The sequence below is a fragment of the Mastigoproctus giganteus genome, chromosome 5, assembly GCF_048544385.1.
Source record: "Mastigoproctus giganteus isolate SK-2022 chromosome 5, ASM4854438v1, whole genome shotgun sequence".
Taxonomy (NCBI): Eukaryota; Metazoa; Arthropoda; class Arachnida; order Uropygi; family Thelyphonidae; genus Mastigoproctus; species Mastigoproctus giganteus.
Genome location: NC_143579.1, coordinates 178556999 through 178577294, shown reverse-complemented (window position 1 = coordinate 178577294; position 20296 = coordinate 178556999). Strand labels below are relative to the sequence as shown.

At 35.0% G+C, this 20296-nt stretch overlaps 1 protein-coding gene across 1 annotated transcript in view; it reads left to right on the top strand.

Moving 5' to 3' along the window:
• Positions 1-1540: 1540 nt before the first annotated feature.
• The window catches only part of Aldh7A1 (aldehyde dehydrogenase 7 family member A1), a 78184-nt gene continuing 59428 nt past the window's right edge, over positions 1541-20296 (top strand). Inside the window, exons 1-2 of the mRNA XM_090374278.1 lie at positions 1541-1921; positions 11095-11340. Coding sequence (XP_090230404.1) covers positions 1736-1921; positions 11095-11340 — 432 coding nt within the window. The 5' untranslated portion in view covers positions 1541-1735. The remainder of the gene's footprint in view (positions 1922-11094; positions 11341-20296) is intronic.

Genomic DNA, 20296 nt, shown 5'->3' with positions numbered 1-20296 from the left:
TTAAATAATTGTTTTGAATGTTATTTCTTTTGTCATTATTTGCACAATTACGCTCCTTGTATGACCAACTATTGGACGCAGGTAAACGCGCCTATTGAAAAGCGACGATCACATACAATCGTTGTGTATTTTTTTCTTTTTTTTTTTTTCCAAATAAAATGTTTACGTTCTTTTCAGAAGTACACCGATGATGTTTTTGGACTAAACCAAACACTGGGAACGACTTTCTATTCAGAAAAAGTAAACTGATTACGCAAAATTTAAATTTAGAAATAGTAAAATCTAAACGGTAATCAATTTCAGCTCAAATATGACAAAAAAAAAAAAAAATAAAATAAAGAAAAGAAAAAAGCAGCTAAGTGTAAAAATAAGACCAATAACCTAAACCTAAAAATAAGTGAGATACACCCCCGGTGCCTTTTTAATTGAAACATTCGATGTGTAGGACAAGCTCCTTGAGTAGACTAGGGTTCAAGCCCCTAACTGGTCCATTCCTTCAACGTGACTTGTTGAGGAGGCCTTCATCCTGCAATCAGTGCCAGACCAAGGTATTTTTGGGCCCCAGGCAGAAAGAGTTTTCGGCTCTCCCCTTTACTAAGGATATATATATATATATATATATTTTTTTTTTTTTTTTTTCCCATGATTTTTAAAATTTGGTGCCCCGTGCAAGTGCCCTGCTAGCCCGTGCCTTAATCCGGCACTGCCGGCAGTGGAGATTGACAATGACTATAGATTTATCTATTTATGTATGTTGAATAGAATAACAAGAAAATGTAAATAAGAATGTAGAAAATGGAAATAAATAGATAGAGAAATGAGGAAGCAATCTTAGTGCAGTCAAAGACAACAAATGCTAAACCTAAGCAGAGCATGGACAATAAAGGGAAAAAGAATAATAGAAATAAGTAAAGAAAGTGAGGGAAATAGAGAGAGAGAAGAGAAGAGAAGAGGAGGAGGAGGATAGAAGGGAAATAGAAGATAACAAATAAAAGATGCATAATAAGAAATAAATAATAACAAAATTGAAAAAATAAGGATGTTGCCACACAGCTTACAAAACTGGCACCTCTTTAGGTGTCAACGGTCAGGATTGCAAGAAAAGTAGCAACATTTTCTTCATTTCTGACGTAAACCACAAGAGAAAGCATAAACATAAATAAAAATTAGAATAAAATTTTGTAAACAGAATAATATCTATAATATAATTTATATTGTATTATAGATTTTGTTATTGATCTTTTTTAATTTTATTAATCTTTATTCAAAATATCAAAAAAATTAATAAACAACGTTCATTGCTGCTTAAACCACAGATTAGTATGTTACTACTCTGGCTAAGATATTAGATTAAACAGCAGATGAACAGACCTTGTGCGTTTGCGAACAAAGCGTCATCTATTGTAAAAAAAATTGATATACTGTACATTCCGAATTATAAATTTAGATAATTTTATTAATAAACTATATTGGTGGTGGATATTTTATTTATTTATTTTTGTCACGTCTTGTATAATTATTCGTGTTTCATGTCTGGGCCGAACTTCAAATACAATAAGACTTATCTTTCGGAAATTTATATACCTACGCGTACTGCTTTGATAATGAAAAGGCTTTGGCTTTTTTCTTATCATTTATATCTGTAAGATGATGCTGGTAATAAAAGTTAAGTGTGTGGTAGAAATGTTCCACAGTGTTAAATGGCCTGATAGAGTGTGCTTGTAGGGAAGTTGTGATGTTGTTTTTACTTGTGAAGTTATCCCGAGCTGTGTCTTGGAAAAGTGTACTTAGGTTACGGACAATGGCCAGTGCTTCTACTAGCTATTTAATTGATGAGCCTCGGTATTGTTTTTTAAAAGAACTTGGTCTAGAAAGAAGAAATCCTGGAGTGTATAATGGAAAGTGGGCCGGGAATGGTGAGGTGAGTGAGCATATTTTAGAAAACATGTCTTACCACAGTCTGTTTTCAGCCCCTTTCACCGACAGACGTTATACTAACTCTACTCTGAGTTTTGTGAAATTGAAAATGGAAGTATTTTATTCATGTAGGGCAGTGCTTCTCAAACTTTTTTGGATCACCGCCCCCCCCTAAAAAAAGCCCTCGCCAGGGCTTTTTTTTTAGTCCACCAATATAAAGTGAAGCTAAATAACTGAAATGAATATTTGTCTGTTTGCCTCCAAAAACGTAAATGCAGCCCTGCATGTATGTGTATGAATTATAAAGAAAACTATTTACTGCACTTTATTCCTTCTTCGTAAAAAATTACAACTATATAAATAGACAGTTATTGTCACTTAAATTAAGTCATAAAAATTAAAGTTAATTACATAAATGTCATGATATTAATGGAAATAGTTAATTATATTTTAATATTTAATGCGATGAATGAGCTTGGTGGAGATTTATTAGCTTATCAATATTAGGTTTAATATCTGTAAGTAGAAGTCGTGAATCGCCACGTTTAACAACATCCAGACAATTTCTTTGTTTTGTCAGCAATTGAGATACAGCACTGAAACCGGTTTCGACTAGATACGATGTTGGAAAAGAAATAAGTAATTTTTTTTACTTATTTCTTTTTTACTTATTTCTTTTACTTATTTTTTTTTTTACCCCACAATGCAGGATAATGGTCAGGGATTTTCTTTTGTAACCAAAATTCCTGATATGAATTTTGAAATTTTGGCTTCAGTTCAACTTCATTTTGTAACTCAATCAATTCTTCTTCTACAAAACGTTCACCATCGTCATTATTTAAAAAATTCCAGATTTATAACCCAATCTGGAATTTTCAAATTAAGGAGATCTTCGAACCTTTCCTGCATATCCCTGTGCAACATTTCTAGATAATTACAAAAAGTTAGTAGTTTCATCAGCAGTTTTTTCTTTTTTCTCTATTTCCAACAGATTTGGAAATTGATACAATTCACGTCGTCCTACGTTGCGCATAAAAAGCTTTAATTTTGAAATAAATGCTGAAATTTGAGTTTTCGCCTTAATAAGAGTAAATGTAAGTAAATGTAAATGTAAGTTCATTGAGTTGAATCTAGTAAATAAATCTGCAAGATAAGCAATATCAGTTTTCATTTTCTTGAGGTCATTACTAAGGTCGTTGTTCCTATCTTCAAAAAACTCGACAACAGTATCAAAGAGTTCATAAAATCTGTTGAGACAGTTGCCTTTTGACAGCCACCGAACCTCAGAGTGAAGTAGCAAACGTTCAAAATCTTCACTGTTTTGATCACAAAGCTTTCGAAATATATGATCATTCAAAGAATGTGCTTTAATTTTGTTTATAGCAGCAATAACAGTTTGTAGAGAATTGTGCAGTTGATCACCAAGTTTTTTCGCAACTAAATGCCTACGGTGAATGACACAATGAACAGTAATATTTGGCACAGCATTTTTTAAATAAGCCATAAAACCCTTGTAACGGCCAATCATTGATGGTGCCCCATCCGCCCTCTGTTGCCCCCTTTTCGTGCCTAACTCCCCCATAGATAATTCAAACGCATCCCCCCCGGGGGGGGGCGATATCGCTCACTTTGAGAAGCACTGATGTAGGGTATTAATGAAATTAAGGGTTAAAAAAAAAAAAAATTGAAAATACACATGTGCATAAATTTTCCCTTTTGGATTCCAATTGTCGATGTTTGGCGGCAGTTTTCATTCATAAATTAATTAGTATTTATTGAATGAAATATTTATAATTAAATTGTCCTTTTGCTTTTATCCTGGTTACATTTATGCTTATGTGCAACAGAATTGCAGGAAACGCAATACCCTAACCATAAGAATAGTTATGGTCCGTGGGTGTGTTTTTCGTACCACATGCAGTCTGACTCCAAGCTCTCCAACTGAGATTAGTGATTGGAACAAAGGGTTGCTCTTACAAAGAAAGGCTTAAGTTTTGCAAATTACAGTGTATGGAGACTAGGTACCTGCGAGGTGATCTGATTGAGGTGTATAAAGCCTTGAATGGTTTGAGCATGCTCAATGCTGAAGGATGCTTCCTCTTGCTCAGAGGCCGACCGGGCTAGCCGAGTGGGTAAAGTACCTGCCCGGCAACCCAAAGGTCGCGGGTTCGATTCCCGCCTCGGGCTTGGATCAAAGTATTGCAAAAACCTTGGGAGGTGCAATATGGCCACAGAAGCCGATGCGCCAACAACTACCAAATCAATCAATCAATCTTGCTCAGAATAATTGCCTGAGAGGGCATAAATTCAAATTGAGGAAAAACAGATGTAGGATAGATGTGTAGAAATTTGCCTTTAGCCAGCGGGTAGTTGGTTGGTGGAACAGACTTCTATCCCGAGTTGTGGAAGTTGATAGCCTAAATAAATTTAAGGCAGAACTAGACAAGCATTAGGAGCGAGTGGATAGGTGAAACGAGTAGGATAGATAGGATAGATGTGTGGAAGTTTGCCTTTAGCCAGCGGGTGGTTGATTGCTGGAACAAACTTCCATCTGTTGTAGAAGTTGATAGCTTAAGTAGATTCAAGGTAGAACTAGACAAACATTTGAAGTGGGTGAAATGAGGTGTGCATTTTTTTTTTTTTTGGCTGATGCTATATAAGCTTGCTTTCTTGCATCATGTGCCTTTGCTAACGCTAATGCCAGCCGCATACAATTGGTGAAGATCTTATTTTGCCTATTGCAGTTCAAATAACAGAAATGATTCATGGAAAAAATATGTAGATTAATTACATAATTCCTTTGTCAAATGACAAAGGAATTTTTGTCAGTAAAAGAATTTCAGAAATTAGCAATGACCAGTTCCAGCAACTTATTGTAAGAATTAAAGAAAGTTCCAAATTTGGTATTCAGCTGGATGAACCAACAGATATTTCAGGCTTAGCACTACTGTTAACATATGTCAGATATTGTTATGATGGCAAGGTACATGAAGACTTACTATTCTGTCAGGCATTACATGGACATACAACGGGTTAAGATATTTTTCAGAAAGTGGATGAATTTTTCAAGGAAGGTCTAGAATGGAATATCTGCATTGGTGTATGTACTGATTGTGCTGGAGCAATGATAGAAAAGAATGCTGGATTTGTAGCCAGAATTAAATCTACTAATAATAAACACATTACTTTTACTCATTTGTATTATTCGAGAAGCACTTGTGGCTAAGAACATTTCTGCTGATCTAAATACAGTACTGTACTACAAGATACAGCAAATGTTATCAACTTCATTAAATGTCATGCACTTAATAGCCACCTTTTTTTGCAAATCTATGCAAGGATATGGGATCCGATTACGATAAATTGTGTTGCATACGGAAGTAAGGTGGTTGTCGAGGGGATGAGGTTTGAGATGACTAATAGAGGTAAAAAATTTAAGTAGCGTTTTGTCTGAAAATAACTCGGATTTTGCAAAACTTTTTTTTATATCATTTGGCTTTGCAACTTATCATATTTATCAGATATATTTGAGAAACTTGATGAACTGAAAATGTCTCTGTAGAGAGAAAACACTAATTTCCTGCTGAAAGATGAAGTCCAAGCATGTATGAAAAAATAAATATATGGAAGAGCAAAATGGAAAATGACTGAATTGAAACATTTTCATGCATTGACGAATTTATTAGTGGAAGTAATTTCAGTTTTAATCTGATAAAGCAGATTATATTTGATCATTTGATTTGCTTGGAAAATCAGTTTTGTAAATATTTTCTTTCAGGTTTTAAAGCTGATCATTTTGATTGGGTTCAAAAACCATTCATTGAAAAATGGCGGAAGTTTGTTTTGGACCATATGTAATACCAGTGTTCGCTAAAATTTTTCCATTGTAAAAAGGGGTCGTGGGTAAAAAAAGCTTAAGAAGCCCTGCTTTAGACCATTCTTTCCCAACCTATAATTTATGGACCACTTGTAGTCTGCAGGACTTGACGATAATACACAGCTTTTTTTGTGGTAGGCAGCAATGCCATTAATAGGGATGGGAAATACAGGTATGTCTTAGAAAATCCTAACATATACTACATATGTTAAATATAAGTACTTATCATTGTATTTAAAAAATTATTTTATTAAAAAATTTTAAATAACTATTTTAAAAAAGTTATTAATATAATTTCATGTATAGTGTAATTTTTTATTATTATTTTTATTATTATTATTATTATTATTATTATTAGCCATATAGTACAAGGAAGCCTGAGGCTTATGCTATACTGAGAGAGAGAAGTAAAAGGGAATCACCAAGAAAGAGAAGAATGATGATATCCAGCTCAGGACCCTGGGTGTGCCAAGCTCATACTCACCAGATATGCTCAATGGTGGCTTCTTTCTCAAATATAAAGTGGCCTATATCTGAAAAAAAGTAATTACACACTGCTTTAGAGCACTATGTGATGCTCGGGGGGGGGGGGGGGAACTGTATGAAAAATAGCAAAACCTTTAATAGACAGCTCTCTGAAAGGGTTACTTGTTATGGATATTCAGGCTTGGGCCTCTGCCAGAAGTATTAGAAATTACGTTGGACGACCTCTCCAAAACGGAAACTCTCTAATAAGATGCATGTGGGTAGTATAATAGGTGTCCAAATGAAGATAAGTAAAGATCAGTCATCACATTAATACTAATTCGACTTGTAATCATTACTTATTGAGAAGACAGCAAAATGTCATTAACCCTCATCTCTGTTGTTTTAAGGAATGGTTAAAAACTTATTTGAGGGTCTGAGTCAATTCCACAGTGTTGCGTAACCTGAGAAATGCGGTTTCCTGAATTTAAAAAAAAAAAAAAAAAACAATTCAGTATGTAATATGTAAAATACATTTAAAAAAAAAAAAAAGTGTAGGAATAGAGCTATAGCAACATTTATTTCCAAAAAAATGTTTAACTACAACAGTTTACAGATAAAGGAACTACTAGGTGGCATTGATCACAGTGTACCGATGTGGGATTTACTTAAAGATGTAACTACCATCAGGGGTAAAGGAAAGGGTTTTTGCTTTCTTAAAGTTGACTACAGTGGTCTCAGAGATTTTTTAAATTCCATAAAGTTGGACCAAAGGATGATGTTATCAACAGCAAATTCTAAATGGGAAGCATTCAAGGAATTAATCTTGGAAGCTACTAGGCTTTTCACACCAACTAAGAAATACTGTTCAAGATTTGGACCCAAATAGAGGTCAGACAAACTAATGAGACTCATGGCAGAGAAGAAAAATGCATGGGATGCATATAAATTATCAGGTGACACAGAAGCTTATGTTAGATATAAGCTAGTCTGTAATCAAGTCACAAAGGAGGTTAGCCAAGCGAGCGCAGATTACAACAAATCATTGGCAAAGGATGTAAAGAAAAACAGCAAAGACTTCCTTAGTTATATAAACTCTAGAAGGAAGGTGATGAATCAGATTGGTCCATTTGATATCGATGGTTTGACTGTAGATGATCCTGCTCAGATAGCTGATGAACTGAATGAGTATCTTGCATCTACATTCGCACATAAGGAATTCTGCAGGGAAGTGGAAAACAGAAGCTTATTAACTCTAACAGAGAGTTAAATGATTTTGTAATAACTGAGAGCAAAGGGGAGGAGAAATAGTTGAAGTAAAACATAAGAAAGGCACCTGGGGTGGATGGGATCTATCCAATTATATTTTAAAGGATGTGGCAAAGGAAGTATGCAAACCCCATAGCCATAATTATGAGAGCATCATTGGACTCGGGAGGTTCTCACGGACTGGAAATGTGAAAATATATCTCCATGTCATAAAGGATTACAAGAGTAATTACAACCTGTTAGTTTAACTTCTGTTCCGGGGAAAATAATGGAGTCACTGGTTAAAGAAGCATTGCTGGATCATCTAGACAAGGTTGCAGTAATAATTCAGACATGGCATGTGTTTGTTGAGGCAAAGTCTTGTCTGACCAATTTGGTTGGATACTATGAAGTAGTCACAAAGGAACTGGATGCAAAAATAATTTTGATATCATATACTTGGATTTCAGGAAGGCCTTTCATACTGTTGTACTGTTTTGATACAAATTGGAGCAGTATAGCATTAAGGGCAAGTTGCTACAATTGATAAAATGATGGTTGAGTGGGAGAAGACAGAGTGGTAATCAATGGACACTGCTCTTGATGGACTAATGTTATTAGAGGAGCTTCCCCGGGGTTCGGTGTTGGGTCCACTGTTGTTTCATATATCTATCAATGATATTGATGAAGATATATCAGGCTTAATGTCGAAGTTTGCAGATGATACAAAGGTTGGCAAGGTTGTTAATGATAGTATGCTACTGCAACAGGATCTAGTAAAGTTGGGCAGATGTGCTGAGAAGTGAAGTTTAACTCAATGTAATGCTGAAGTTTAACATTGATAAATGCAAAGTACTGCATATGGATATCAGTAACCCCAGAGAAATGTACCAACTATGTGGCACTACACTTAGTGTGGTAGAAAATTAAAAAGACCTGGAAGTAATTGTGTAGTCAGATATAAAGTTTTCTGAGCAGTGCAGACCGGTGCCAGAGTAGCTCATGGGGTCTTGTCAATGATATACAGGAATTTTGCTGGGGGGGGGGATAAGGAGGTGATTATCCCCTTGTATAGGGCCACACCTTGACTACTGCATACAGGTCTGGAGGCCTCATTTTAGGAAGGATGTAGAGTTTCTAGAATCAGTACATGGAAGAGCAACAAGACTGGTGAGGGGATCAGAAGGGGATCTTCCCAAGAAAGTCTTAAGTTCTGCAAATTGCAGCATCTGGAGATTGGGCACCTGCGAGGTGATCTGATTGAGGTTTATAAGACCTGAATGGCTTGAGCAGGATCAGTGCTGATGGGATTCTTCCTCTTGCTCAGATTACAAACCCAAGGGGGCATAAACTCAAATTGAGGGAAGACAGTTGCAGAATAGATGTGCGGAAATTTGTAGCCAGCAGGTAGTTGATTGCTGGAACAAAATTCCGTCTGTCGTGGAAGTTGATAGCTTAAATAAATTCAAGGAAGAAGTGGGAAAACTTTTGGAATGAAATGGGAAGTGTTCTTTTTTATTTTTTTGGCTGATGCAGCATAAGCTTGCTTTCTTGCATCGTGCCTCTGTTAATGCTAAATTCTCTTCCACTTTCCTCTCAGTTATCACAAAATCATTTAGCTCACCATTAGTTTGATAAACATCTGGCATCTCCTTCCCTAAAGAATTCCTCATATGTGAATGTAGATGCAAAATACACAGATCAGGTTGCTGACAAATTATTCAATTTGTCAGCAATCTGAGGAGGGTCATCAAAAGTTTATCCATTGACATCAAGTGGCCCAATGTGATTCAACCTTTTTTCTTCTCCTATTAATAAAAGCATAGAAGACTTTGCTGCTGTTCTTTGCCAGAGATTTCTCAGTCTTCCTTAGTTTGCCTAACCTCCTTTTTGTCTTGATTACAAACTAAATTATATACCATAAGCTTCTGTATCACCTGATAATTTATATGCTTTCTATGCATTTTTTTTTCTCTGCCACAAGTCTCATCAGTTCATTTGACATTCAGTTAGGTCTAAGCTTAGAATGATCTTTCTTAGTTGGTATCAAAAGCCTAGTAGTTTCTGCGATTACTTCCCGCTTAGAATTTGCTGTTGATAACATAATTATTTGGTCCCACTGCATTGAAATTAAAAATTGTCTGAGACCACTGTGGATGTCCTTTTGAAAACAAATGCCTTTCCCTTTATCCTTGACAGTAGTTATGTATGTCTTTAATTAGATTCCACATTAGTATTGTAGAGTTTTTTTTTTTTTTTTTTTTTTAAATTAGTTATAGCCATACTAGAAATAAAATTTCTTAGCTAAAAGAAAAAAAATATGCACAACATATGTGATTAAAACCATCAAACTACTTATTTACCACAATTAAAACCCTACAATCCCACTATTATGCACTACACTAATAGTTACATGATATGATATCCTTGCCAAATCACTGATACTAAAGCTCTACTAATATTAAGTCATAACTTACAAAATCTCTAGCTAAATTTAAACGTAATGAAATGAACTTTACTATAACTATTAAACTATTTACTGAACACAATTTAATATGATAATTAATTTTAAAAAATGCAAAATTTTCCAAAAAAACTTATCCATTTCCAAGAACTCAGTTCTTCATCTGCACAGTTCATTTAAGCTTTGCTTCCTTTGCATTATGTTACTAATAATGAGGAGGATGTGATACTACAGGAATATTATTATTATTTTTTTTTTTTACCAAAAGTGCAGCCTCTCTGCACTACTGAAAGAACTTTGTGTGACTACACAATTAACCTCAGATCTTACCTTCATATGGAATGCTTCTCACATGAAATAACGAGTATGAGGCAGTTAATGCACATATGAGACATTACTGATGCTCATGATGAACAGAAACATTGTTTCATCATCTGTTCTGAGTGCTGACAATTGCCATACTTAAACCAGCATCACCAAATGCAGTTCTTAACATATGGAGGTTTTCCCTTATTCTTTTTTTTTTTTTTTCTGAACAATACAGAAAACTATAATCAGTGGCACCTGGCTTTTTAATAGAATATTATGGTGCAAGGCAAGTGCAATGTCTTCTTCAAATTGCAAATTAAAAATAAAGAACTTTTGTATCATCCCTCTTCCTTTAATGATTTAGTCAATTTCCTTAACCTGGCTGTTGTATCTCATTAGGTTATGTTAAGGGAAATTTGCAAACACAGATAGAGAAATCAGAAACCTGCAGTGGAGTGAAATTGGACATGCACAGTAAAATTGTTACCTGTTTGACTGATGCTGCTAATATTTTACCTTCCCTTGGATTTTGCCAAAGCAATTACTGGAATAGTTGCCAGTATTGCTACTGGAAATGTTGAACCCCCTTAGATGTATTAATTAATAGGCTGATTTAGAATGAGGAGCATAGTGGGAACAAGTTGCTGTTAGTTTTTGTAATTTTACGAAAACTTCTGCCAAAGTTTAACATTTTTTTTAACTGCTATGTTTGGTACAGTGCTGTTTTGCTGATTTACTTTTAATCATAATGTGAGATGTTAGTGATGTTATTTAAATTATTTCTGTATAATAAAAGTGTTATTCTTATTTATAGGTTATCACATCTTATTGCCCTTCAAATAATAAACCTATTGCTGAAGTAGTCCAAGGAAACCTTGATGACTATAATAAAATTGTACAGCTATCAAATCAGGCATGGCAAGAGTGGGCAGACCTTCCTGCCCCACAGAGAGGTGAAGTAGTAAGGCAAATTGGTGATGCGCTGAGGCAAAAGAAGACTCAGTTAGGTAAATTAGTTTCTTTAGAAATGGGCAAAATATTACCAGAGGGAGAAGGAGAGGTAGGTTCTCAAAAAAGTAGTTAACTTTTTTTTGCTGAACTGTCAAATTTTTAAGCAAAAACAAAAAAAAAAAAAAATAATTGATGTCCAGATTCAAAAATACATACATGGGGGGGGATAGGAATCGTGAAACTACATGCTGCCCTTAAAAATCGTGAAGTCCAATCCTCTGCCAAGTTCCAGTTAAATGATTTAGTCTACGATGCAATCTTTCAAGGATTGCAACTCTTTATACCAGGGATCTACTTTCTGTACACTCAATACGAGAATGAAGCAACATTCAATGTCCGTCCTTTCATCCCACTCCTCAGCTTTGGAACTTTCATTCCATGCGATCAATGAAGGCTACACCTTTTTATTCAACGAATCAAAAATTTTCAGCATCCAACATGATTACACCAAACTATTAATTTCAGAGTTGCGTGAAATCAAATTACATCAAAATTCAGTCAATGTACATCACCCCCTACCCCATCTCAGATTTATAGTCCTTCACACACATGCACCAAGATTGCAACTAATCTCCTTGCTATAAACTTTGTCTGCTTCAGGGAAGTAACAAAATTCTCTTAGTTTCTTAATGTTTTTTATGTTTTAATATTTGTTTTTAAAGTGTTAAAAGTATGGATTCATCATTTATTTGGTTTCAAAGCATTTAAATTGTTTTTAAAATACGGATACATTGTATTCTCTCACTCAAAGATTAGGGCTGGTGATTTGATGTATTTTGGGATCAGGCTTGGGGTCTGCAGGCCTCGGATTCCGTGGTGCATTGGATCATCGATTTTGTCTACGAGGGTGTGGAATACATGTAAATTATTTGTATAATTGATTCAACATTGGAGAGTATCAGCACAGAAGTGTTCTACAAGACATCATAGCAGTAATTCCTCCTTTTCTTAAATTAAAGTATATTAATCAATGCAAAAACACAACATCAACTCAAATAAACGACAAGCAAAAGGAACGATCATTTAGCCTTGCCATGGGGGATGGCATCTCTTGCCCACCACAAGGAAGCAGGTATCCCTATCCAATGATCTGTACCCTTCATACAAAAACCTTCTTTATTAATTCGGCAAACATGCCAAGTACAGCTAAACATGAGCACAGAAAAACAAACATTCCATATGACTGTTGTTTCTTTGTGGGTTTACCCCCTTTCAAATAAAATCACCTTGCATTTGTTTCATACTAATGAGATTTTTAAATTAAACTGATGGGTTAGGAAAAATTTAAATTTAGAAATCTTCAAATCTAAACCATAACACTTAATCCAATTTTCACATGAATTTAACTTCATTTTTGGTTGCTAGAATAACTAATGCAAGAATTAAAAATATTAAAAATCCACTAGATGGTAAATTATAAGATTTTTATTTATTGTACAGTGAAATCTTGTTATAACAAATTTCTTACCTGGGGTGCATGAATAATTTTGTTGAACTGAAATAACAAAAATTGCTGAAAATTATTTCAAAAGATTTATATGTTGAAGTAATTTGATAATCAAACATACTACATTGCATTGTGGAATCATAATTTAATTAATTAAAATTATACATTCAGTATTCCATGTTTCAGAACATTATGTTGAAAGCTTCATCTGTTGTGGAAGCTAACAGCTTAAATAAACTCAAGGAAGAACTAGAAAAACTGTTGGAGGGAATGGATGGGTGAGATGGGAAGTGTTTTGTTTTTTTTTTCTCTGATGCTATATAATCTTGCTTTTTTGATCATTTTCTAATACTAATGCCAAACATTTGCAGTCTCCTTATGTTTTGGCTAGATGTGAACTCTGGAGGATGTTAAAGAGTTTTAATTATTTTATTTTAAAGGGCTATAATGTTCTGAAACATGTGGAGTATTGGATAGTTATTAATTAATTAAATTATGATCCAAGTACAGTGTAATGGTTTATTATCATATTAGTCATTCTGCATTTATTTCCATCCTTCAGCTCTTTCATTGTTGAAGCAAATTCTGCTGTACTTTTCAATATATATGTTTAACTTTCTGCTTATTTTATTTCAAATATCAGCTTTAAAATCAGTTATACACTGAGTGGCCACTTTATTATGTTATGTTCCCAAATCTGCATTACTGTACTTGGAGAATGCTCACAAGCAGTGGTTTTTTTTTGCTATACAGTGTTTTTTTTTTTTTTTTTTTTTTTTTTTTTTTTTTTTCCCAAAGCATTAACTGGATTAACAAGGACATGCCAGCCATGCAAAGAATTTAATTTGCTTCCAAACATTTTTGATTGTATGTGAAAAATTCTTAATTGGCTAATAAATTAAAAAAAAAAAAAACCACCGCTTGCGTTCTCAAGGTAATGCCAATACTTATACAGAGAACATCGAGCCCATCCTTATCCATCTATTTGCACAAATAACAAGCGTAGTTCTGGCTTTTTTTTTTTTTTTTTTTTTGGAGTAGATGTGAAAGTGGTTGGGTTTTTTTTTTTTTTTTTTTTTAAGCATATTAGCATATATGCATAATGCACCTGTTGTCTTCACCATATCTGTACATCTGCATGTCACAACCCAACTCCCAGTGGATGGATTTTCATGAAATTTGGGTCTTTTAAAAAGACTTGTTAAGCCATTCCAAACTTTTATTTCAGATCAATGGAAATCCAGAAATTATTATTATTTTATTTTATTTTATTTATTTATTTATTTTTTTTTTTATGTAATAACTATACTCCTAGTGGATGGATTTTCATAAAATTTTACATTTGGGCCGTTTAATTGAAATCAGACTAGTATAAATCCGAGAATTATTATTTATTTGTCTGTCCATCTGTATGTAATAACTCGATTACTCACGGTGAATGGATTTTCATTAAATTTTATATTTCACTCTGTTAGAACAATTTGTTGAGCCTTGCAAATTTCATTAAAATCAGACTAAAAGAAATCTGTTATTTATTATTTGTTTGTTTTTGTTTTCTTGCCATCTGCATGTAATAACTCAACTCCCAGTAGATGGATTTTCATGAAACTTTATATATGGGTTTTATAAAACAGTTTTTCAAAACATCCCAAATTTTCATTAAAATTGGACAAATAGTAATCTGACAATTATTATTTCATTGTCTGTTTGTCCATATGTAACAACTCTACTCCCAGTTGATGGATTTTTGTGAAATTGTATATTTTGCTCTTTTAGAGCAATTTGTTGAGCCATTCCAAATTTCATTAAAATGGGACCAATAGAAATCTGGAATTATTGGGTCTTTTAAAAAGATAAATGCTATAAATGTCTTTTATATGTATCACATAGTTTATTGTATTGTATGTTATTGTATATTGTAGCTGAAACATTGGATATTATTTGTTGCAGTGTGCTGGTTAGAAAAATAAATGGGCAATATGGCAGATGTGCAGAAACAATTTTCTTGATGCATACACAAAAATTGTTTTGCTTTTTTTTTTTTAATATGATCATGAATTATTACTATTTACTAATGAACCTGAAATGTAATGCACTGTGTACATTAACTAGCTCACCCCCCAATGTCATCTACTTTTACCTGTGTACAACTTCATATGGGTTATTGTATGTTGTCTGTATAAGTGTGTGTATAGACTGAATTGTGTGTTTTTGTAGTCTGGAAAACCTTACCTTTCACTCAGAGATTGAGTAACTCCAACTGAAAAGGCCTTCAAGAATTCTTCCAATTACAGGATCTGAACCCAGACCTCTACAGAACAGAGCCAAGTAGAAGAATATGTATATTCTTCCAATTACAGGATCTGAACCCAGACCTCTACAGAACAGAGCCAAGTAGAAGAATATGTATAACTCATCTCTCTGCTGCCAAGCATATTCACCAGTGACAGCATTTTTGTTTTCTGGAAGCAATTTCATGTTAACATAGTAACACTATGGACAAAAGAAATTAACATATTTTCAACAAAGTCAACATCGTATTGCTATAAATGTGAATTGTATGTATTGCCTAATGTGCTACAGTCTATGCAAAAATATGTAAATTGAAGATGGCAAATGGTGTGCGAGGTTTTTTTTTTTTTTTTTTGTTAGTTGTTGGCGCATCAACTTCTGTGGCCATAATGCACCTCCCAAAGATTTTGCATTTTTACTGTGATCCAAGCCCAAGGTGGGATTCGAACCCGTGACCTTTGGGTTGCCAGGCATGTACTTTACCCACCTGGTTAGCCCGGTCGGCTGTGTGTGTGAATTCTGCAGCAAAGCACTCTGAAGCCATGAAATCTGAATAGTGCCCAAATTAGAGGCCTGCAAGAGGATCTTGCAGGCCTCTAAAGAGATACAATTGTTAGTGTATATTTAGCAGGTGCTACAGCAGAGGATCGCTGCACTTCTTCAATATTCAAAGTGTCATTAGAGTCTTTAATGAATGGAAAAATGCCTGGAAAACATTTATCAACAGATGTAATACATGCTACAAATGGAATGTGATGGAACAAGATTACTGTCTGGACCTGATTATTGATTGTAAATGTCATGAAATGATGGAATAATTAACATATGCATATAACACAGGGGATGGCTCAAAACATCAGTACCTGCACTGTTCAAGAGAATCCACTACTACTCTAATACAAATAACATATTACAGTGGTAGATAATCTTTATGGAAGCTACTAATCTCAGACACTACGTACACAAAGGATGAGTGCAGGAGACCTGGAGCTAATTCATAAGATCTGATTAGTCCAGATTTACACTCTTCAGTAACAATGGAAGAGTGCACTTACAAAGGATACCATATATATGAGACACTGGAACTATTATACACTGAACAACAAATTTTGGGTCATATCTTGTTATGAGCATGAAAGTAAGTTTACTTTATAGATTTTGGAATGCTTAACACGAAAATAGTGTTTAAAATGACAGGTTGGCTCTTTTTTTCAAAAAAAAGCAGTTTTTTATATTTATACAAGGTATTTTTTATTTATATGGCAGTAAGATGTAGGAGAATTATACAAGGAGCGAGGGAATGATGCCAGCAGTGGGGAAGATGGATCACAAATTAGTAACACATACAACATACCCGATATTCTTACTGATGAGGTAGAACATGCGTTGAAGAAAATGAAGAATCAGAAAGCCCCAGGGAAAGATAAAGTTACTGTAGAGTTGTTAAAATTGGGAGGAAGGGACATAACACAAACTGGCAAGGCTCTTCACAAAATGAATTAGAAAAGGTGTGATGCCTGAGGAGTGGAATAATGCAACCATAGTTTTGCTGCATAAGAAAGGAGATAAATCAGAAATTGGAAATTATAGACCAATTAGCTTGTTATCCCACATCTACAAGTTGTTCACAAGGGTCATTACTAACAGATGAGAATCAACCGAAAGAGCAAGCCGGCTTTAGGACAGGATTCTCAACTATGGATCACCTTTACGTAATATCACAGCTAATGGAGAAAGCAAATGAATATCAAAAACCATTATGCTTGGCATTTGTGGATTATGAAAAGGCATTTGACTCCATACAGCATAAGGCATGTTTTGAAAATATATGAGAACGCTACCTCCTTTATTAGACTAGACAAAGACAGTGGCAAATTTAAAATCGAGACAGGAGTTCAACAAGGAGACAATATCTCTGAGCTGTTTACTGCTACCCTTGAGGAAGCTTTCAGAAGATTAGCCTGGTCATAGAAAGGAGTCAATGCGAAGGGGAGTACCTAAACCATTTACGATTTGCAGATGACATTGTGGTCATAAGCCACTATCCCAAAGAATTAGAGGAAAATCTTAATCAGTTATGCACAGTAAGGATTTTGGACTAAAGATTAATATGGCTAAAACAAAAGTAATGATGAACAAGTATGCCACAGAAAGGGACATAATGATTGAAGTATCAGTAATTGAAAAGGTGGAGTCATATACTTATCTGGGACAGGTCATTAGCTGTAATAATAATAAATGGCTGGAAGTCAAGAGAAGAATAAATTTTGCATGGATAGCATTTCTGAAATATAGTCACATATTGAGGAGCAATATCCCAGTTTTTTTCTGAAACGTAAAATAATGAACCAATGTATACTCCCCACCATGACTTATGGGCCGACCGGGCTAGCCGAGTGGGTAAAGTACCTGCCCGGCAACCCAAAGGTCGCGGGTTCGATTCCCGCCTCGGGCTTGGATCAAAGTACTGCAAAAACCTTGGGAGGTGCAATATGGCCACAGCAGCCGATGCGCCAACAACTACCAAATCAAATCAAAATCAAATGACTTATGGAACACCAAAAGAATGGAAGAGAAGCTGAGAACTAGACAGAGAAGAATGGAATGAATTATTTTGGGAATCACTGTTAGATAAGAAGAGAAACACATGGATTAGGCAAACTCAAGTAAAGGACATTGTTATCTAAACTAAAGAACTAAAATGGTCTTGGGTAGGACACATAGCTCGAAGACATGATGACAGATGGACTAAGAAAATAACAGAATGATACCCAAGAGGAGTTGGAAGACAACGGTGGTTAGATGAAATTCATGAGTTTGTGGGTAGTAAATGGATGGCCATTGCACAAAACAGAAGGAACTGGAAAGTAGCTGGAGAGGCCTTCATTCTGCTGTGGATTGAAAATGGCTGATGATGATGATGATCTTCATTATCATTTCCTACAAACATACATGTATCAAACGTGGGACATTTTCGCCTTTTGCTTGTATTCAGCTTCGGAAGCATACCTTTTCGCCATCCAACAATAATCAGCTAACATGCCGGCACTCCATTTGCTTTTGTATGTTTGTTCCATTGTTGTTATGTCTTCCATTAATACATTGCAGCAATGGACTGACGGTACCACAGTTTGGCGGGAGGAAATCCAGGTGTGAGTGCAACAAATGTATCTTCAATACATGTTGCACCCCAGTTTCTCATAAGAAATAATGAGATCTTCCACAAGCTGCCTGTAGTTGCCGGCTTTAACATTTCCTAGAAAACCAGTTAAAACATTTCGAAAGGCTTTCCACGCTCTTTTCTCACTCACTATCACTAAGGACACATTCAAACTTTTCATCTTTGAAAATTTGCCTTATTTGTGGACCAATGAAAATATCTGCTTTAATTTTCTCTGTACTAAATCTTGGGAATTTCTCTTTCAAATATGTGATTGCAGGACTGTTCACTTCCAAAGCCTTCACAGAAATTTTCATGAGCCCCAGTTTGATGTGGAGTGGTGGAAGCAAAACTTTATTTGGATCTACCTAAGGTTCAAATGCTACATTCTTTATTCCAGGTGTTAATGATTTTTGTTGAGGCAAACTCCTTTTCTCGTAGTGCATATCCTTTTCAAGACTATCCCACCTGCAGAGAAAGCAATACTTAGTGTAACCTTTTTGTAGTCCTAAAAAAATGACTATTACCTTTAAATCATCACATATCTGCCACTCGTACTTCTGATAGTGTACACCTAAGAGATGTTCTCCGTGTTTGCATATGTTTCTTTTTTGTGGATGCATATGCAAGAGTTATTGAAGGTAGCATATTTCCATTGTGTAATAACACAACCTTAAGACGGCTAACCTTAGAAGCGTCTATAAATAGTCTCCATTCTTCAGGAACGTACCTCGTGTTCATGGCTGCCATTAGACCATCAACATCCTTACAAACAGTGAGTTCACCTTCTGTTTGATAGAATTTATCATAGCCTTTACTTAGAGTATGAAATGTTGTCATTTTCACAGAATCATCTAGAAGATTCCCCTATTGTAGCTTCGAATCCAAAAGCTCTGCATTATTCTTTGGCAGTTTGAGATCCCTGATGAGGGGTCTCAAACTGCCAAAGAATTCATTGCCAAAAACTGTCATTAAGCTCACTTTCTGTGATATTATGACAAATCACAGAAAGTGGTCTATCATATGATCACAGAAAGTGGTTCAGAAGGATAAAAGTTTGGACAAAATGGGGGATTCCTTGACATAGATGCTGGCTGTACTTCTTTGTTTATATATGAAGTTGATGTTTATCGGTGTCTTCACCTTCATCAGAGTGTACAGAAAAATGCTCAACCCTTGAGCACGCTGATACTCAACCCATTCAAGCCCTTATACACCTCAGTCAGATCACCTTGCATGTGCCTAGTCTCTAGCCACTGCAATTTGCAGAACTTAAGCCTCTTTTGGTAAGAGTATCCCTTCATTCCCCTCACCAATCTTGTTGCCCTTCTCTGTACATGCTTAAGCAAATCTACATCCTAAAATGAGACCTCCAGACCTGTATGCAGTACTCAAGGCATGGCCTGACCATTGCCTGTCTTCACTGCTCAGAAAACTTCATATCTGACTTCACAATTACTCCCAGGTCTTTTTTCATTTTCTACCACCCTAAGTGTAGTACCACATAGTTGGTACATTTCTCTGGGATTACTTCTACTAATATGCAGTACTTTGCATTTGTCACTGTTAATCTTCAGTTGCCAATTCTCAAACCATTTGCCCAACTTTTCTAGATCCTTTGGAGTAGCACACTGCCATTACTGTCATTAACTCTGCCAACCTTTGTATCATCTGCATACTTGGACATTAAGCCTAATATACTTCATGAACATCATTGATAAATATACAAAACAATTTATTTTTTGCATCCAGTTCCTTTGTAACCACATAATATCCAATCAAATTTGTCAGACAAGTCTTTCCATTAACAAACCCATGCTGTCTGAATTATTACTGGTCTTGTCTAGATCAGTGGTTCTCAATGGGGCCACGCCATATTTGTGAGGGGCCACAGGTAAAAGTCATTAAATTGGGGGCCATGGAAATTTTACTCCTTAACAGTTCACTTCTAAAATAAAATAAAAATTAAATTATCCAAGGATCTCACTAAAGTAAGGGACAATAATATTATTGTGATATTTTTTGTTAGGAGTATAATTGTATATTGTGAATAAACAATATTATACGAGTAAAAATTCTGTTATAAATAAAGATTGTAGTTAATAA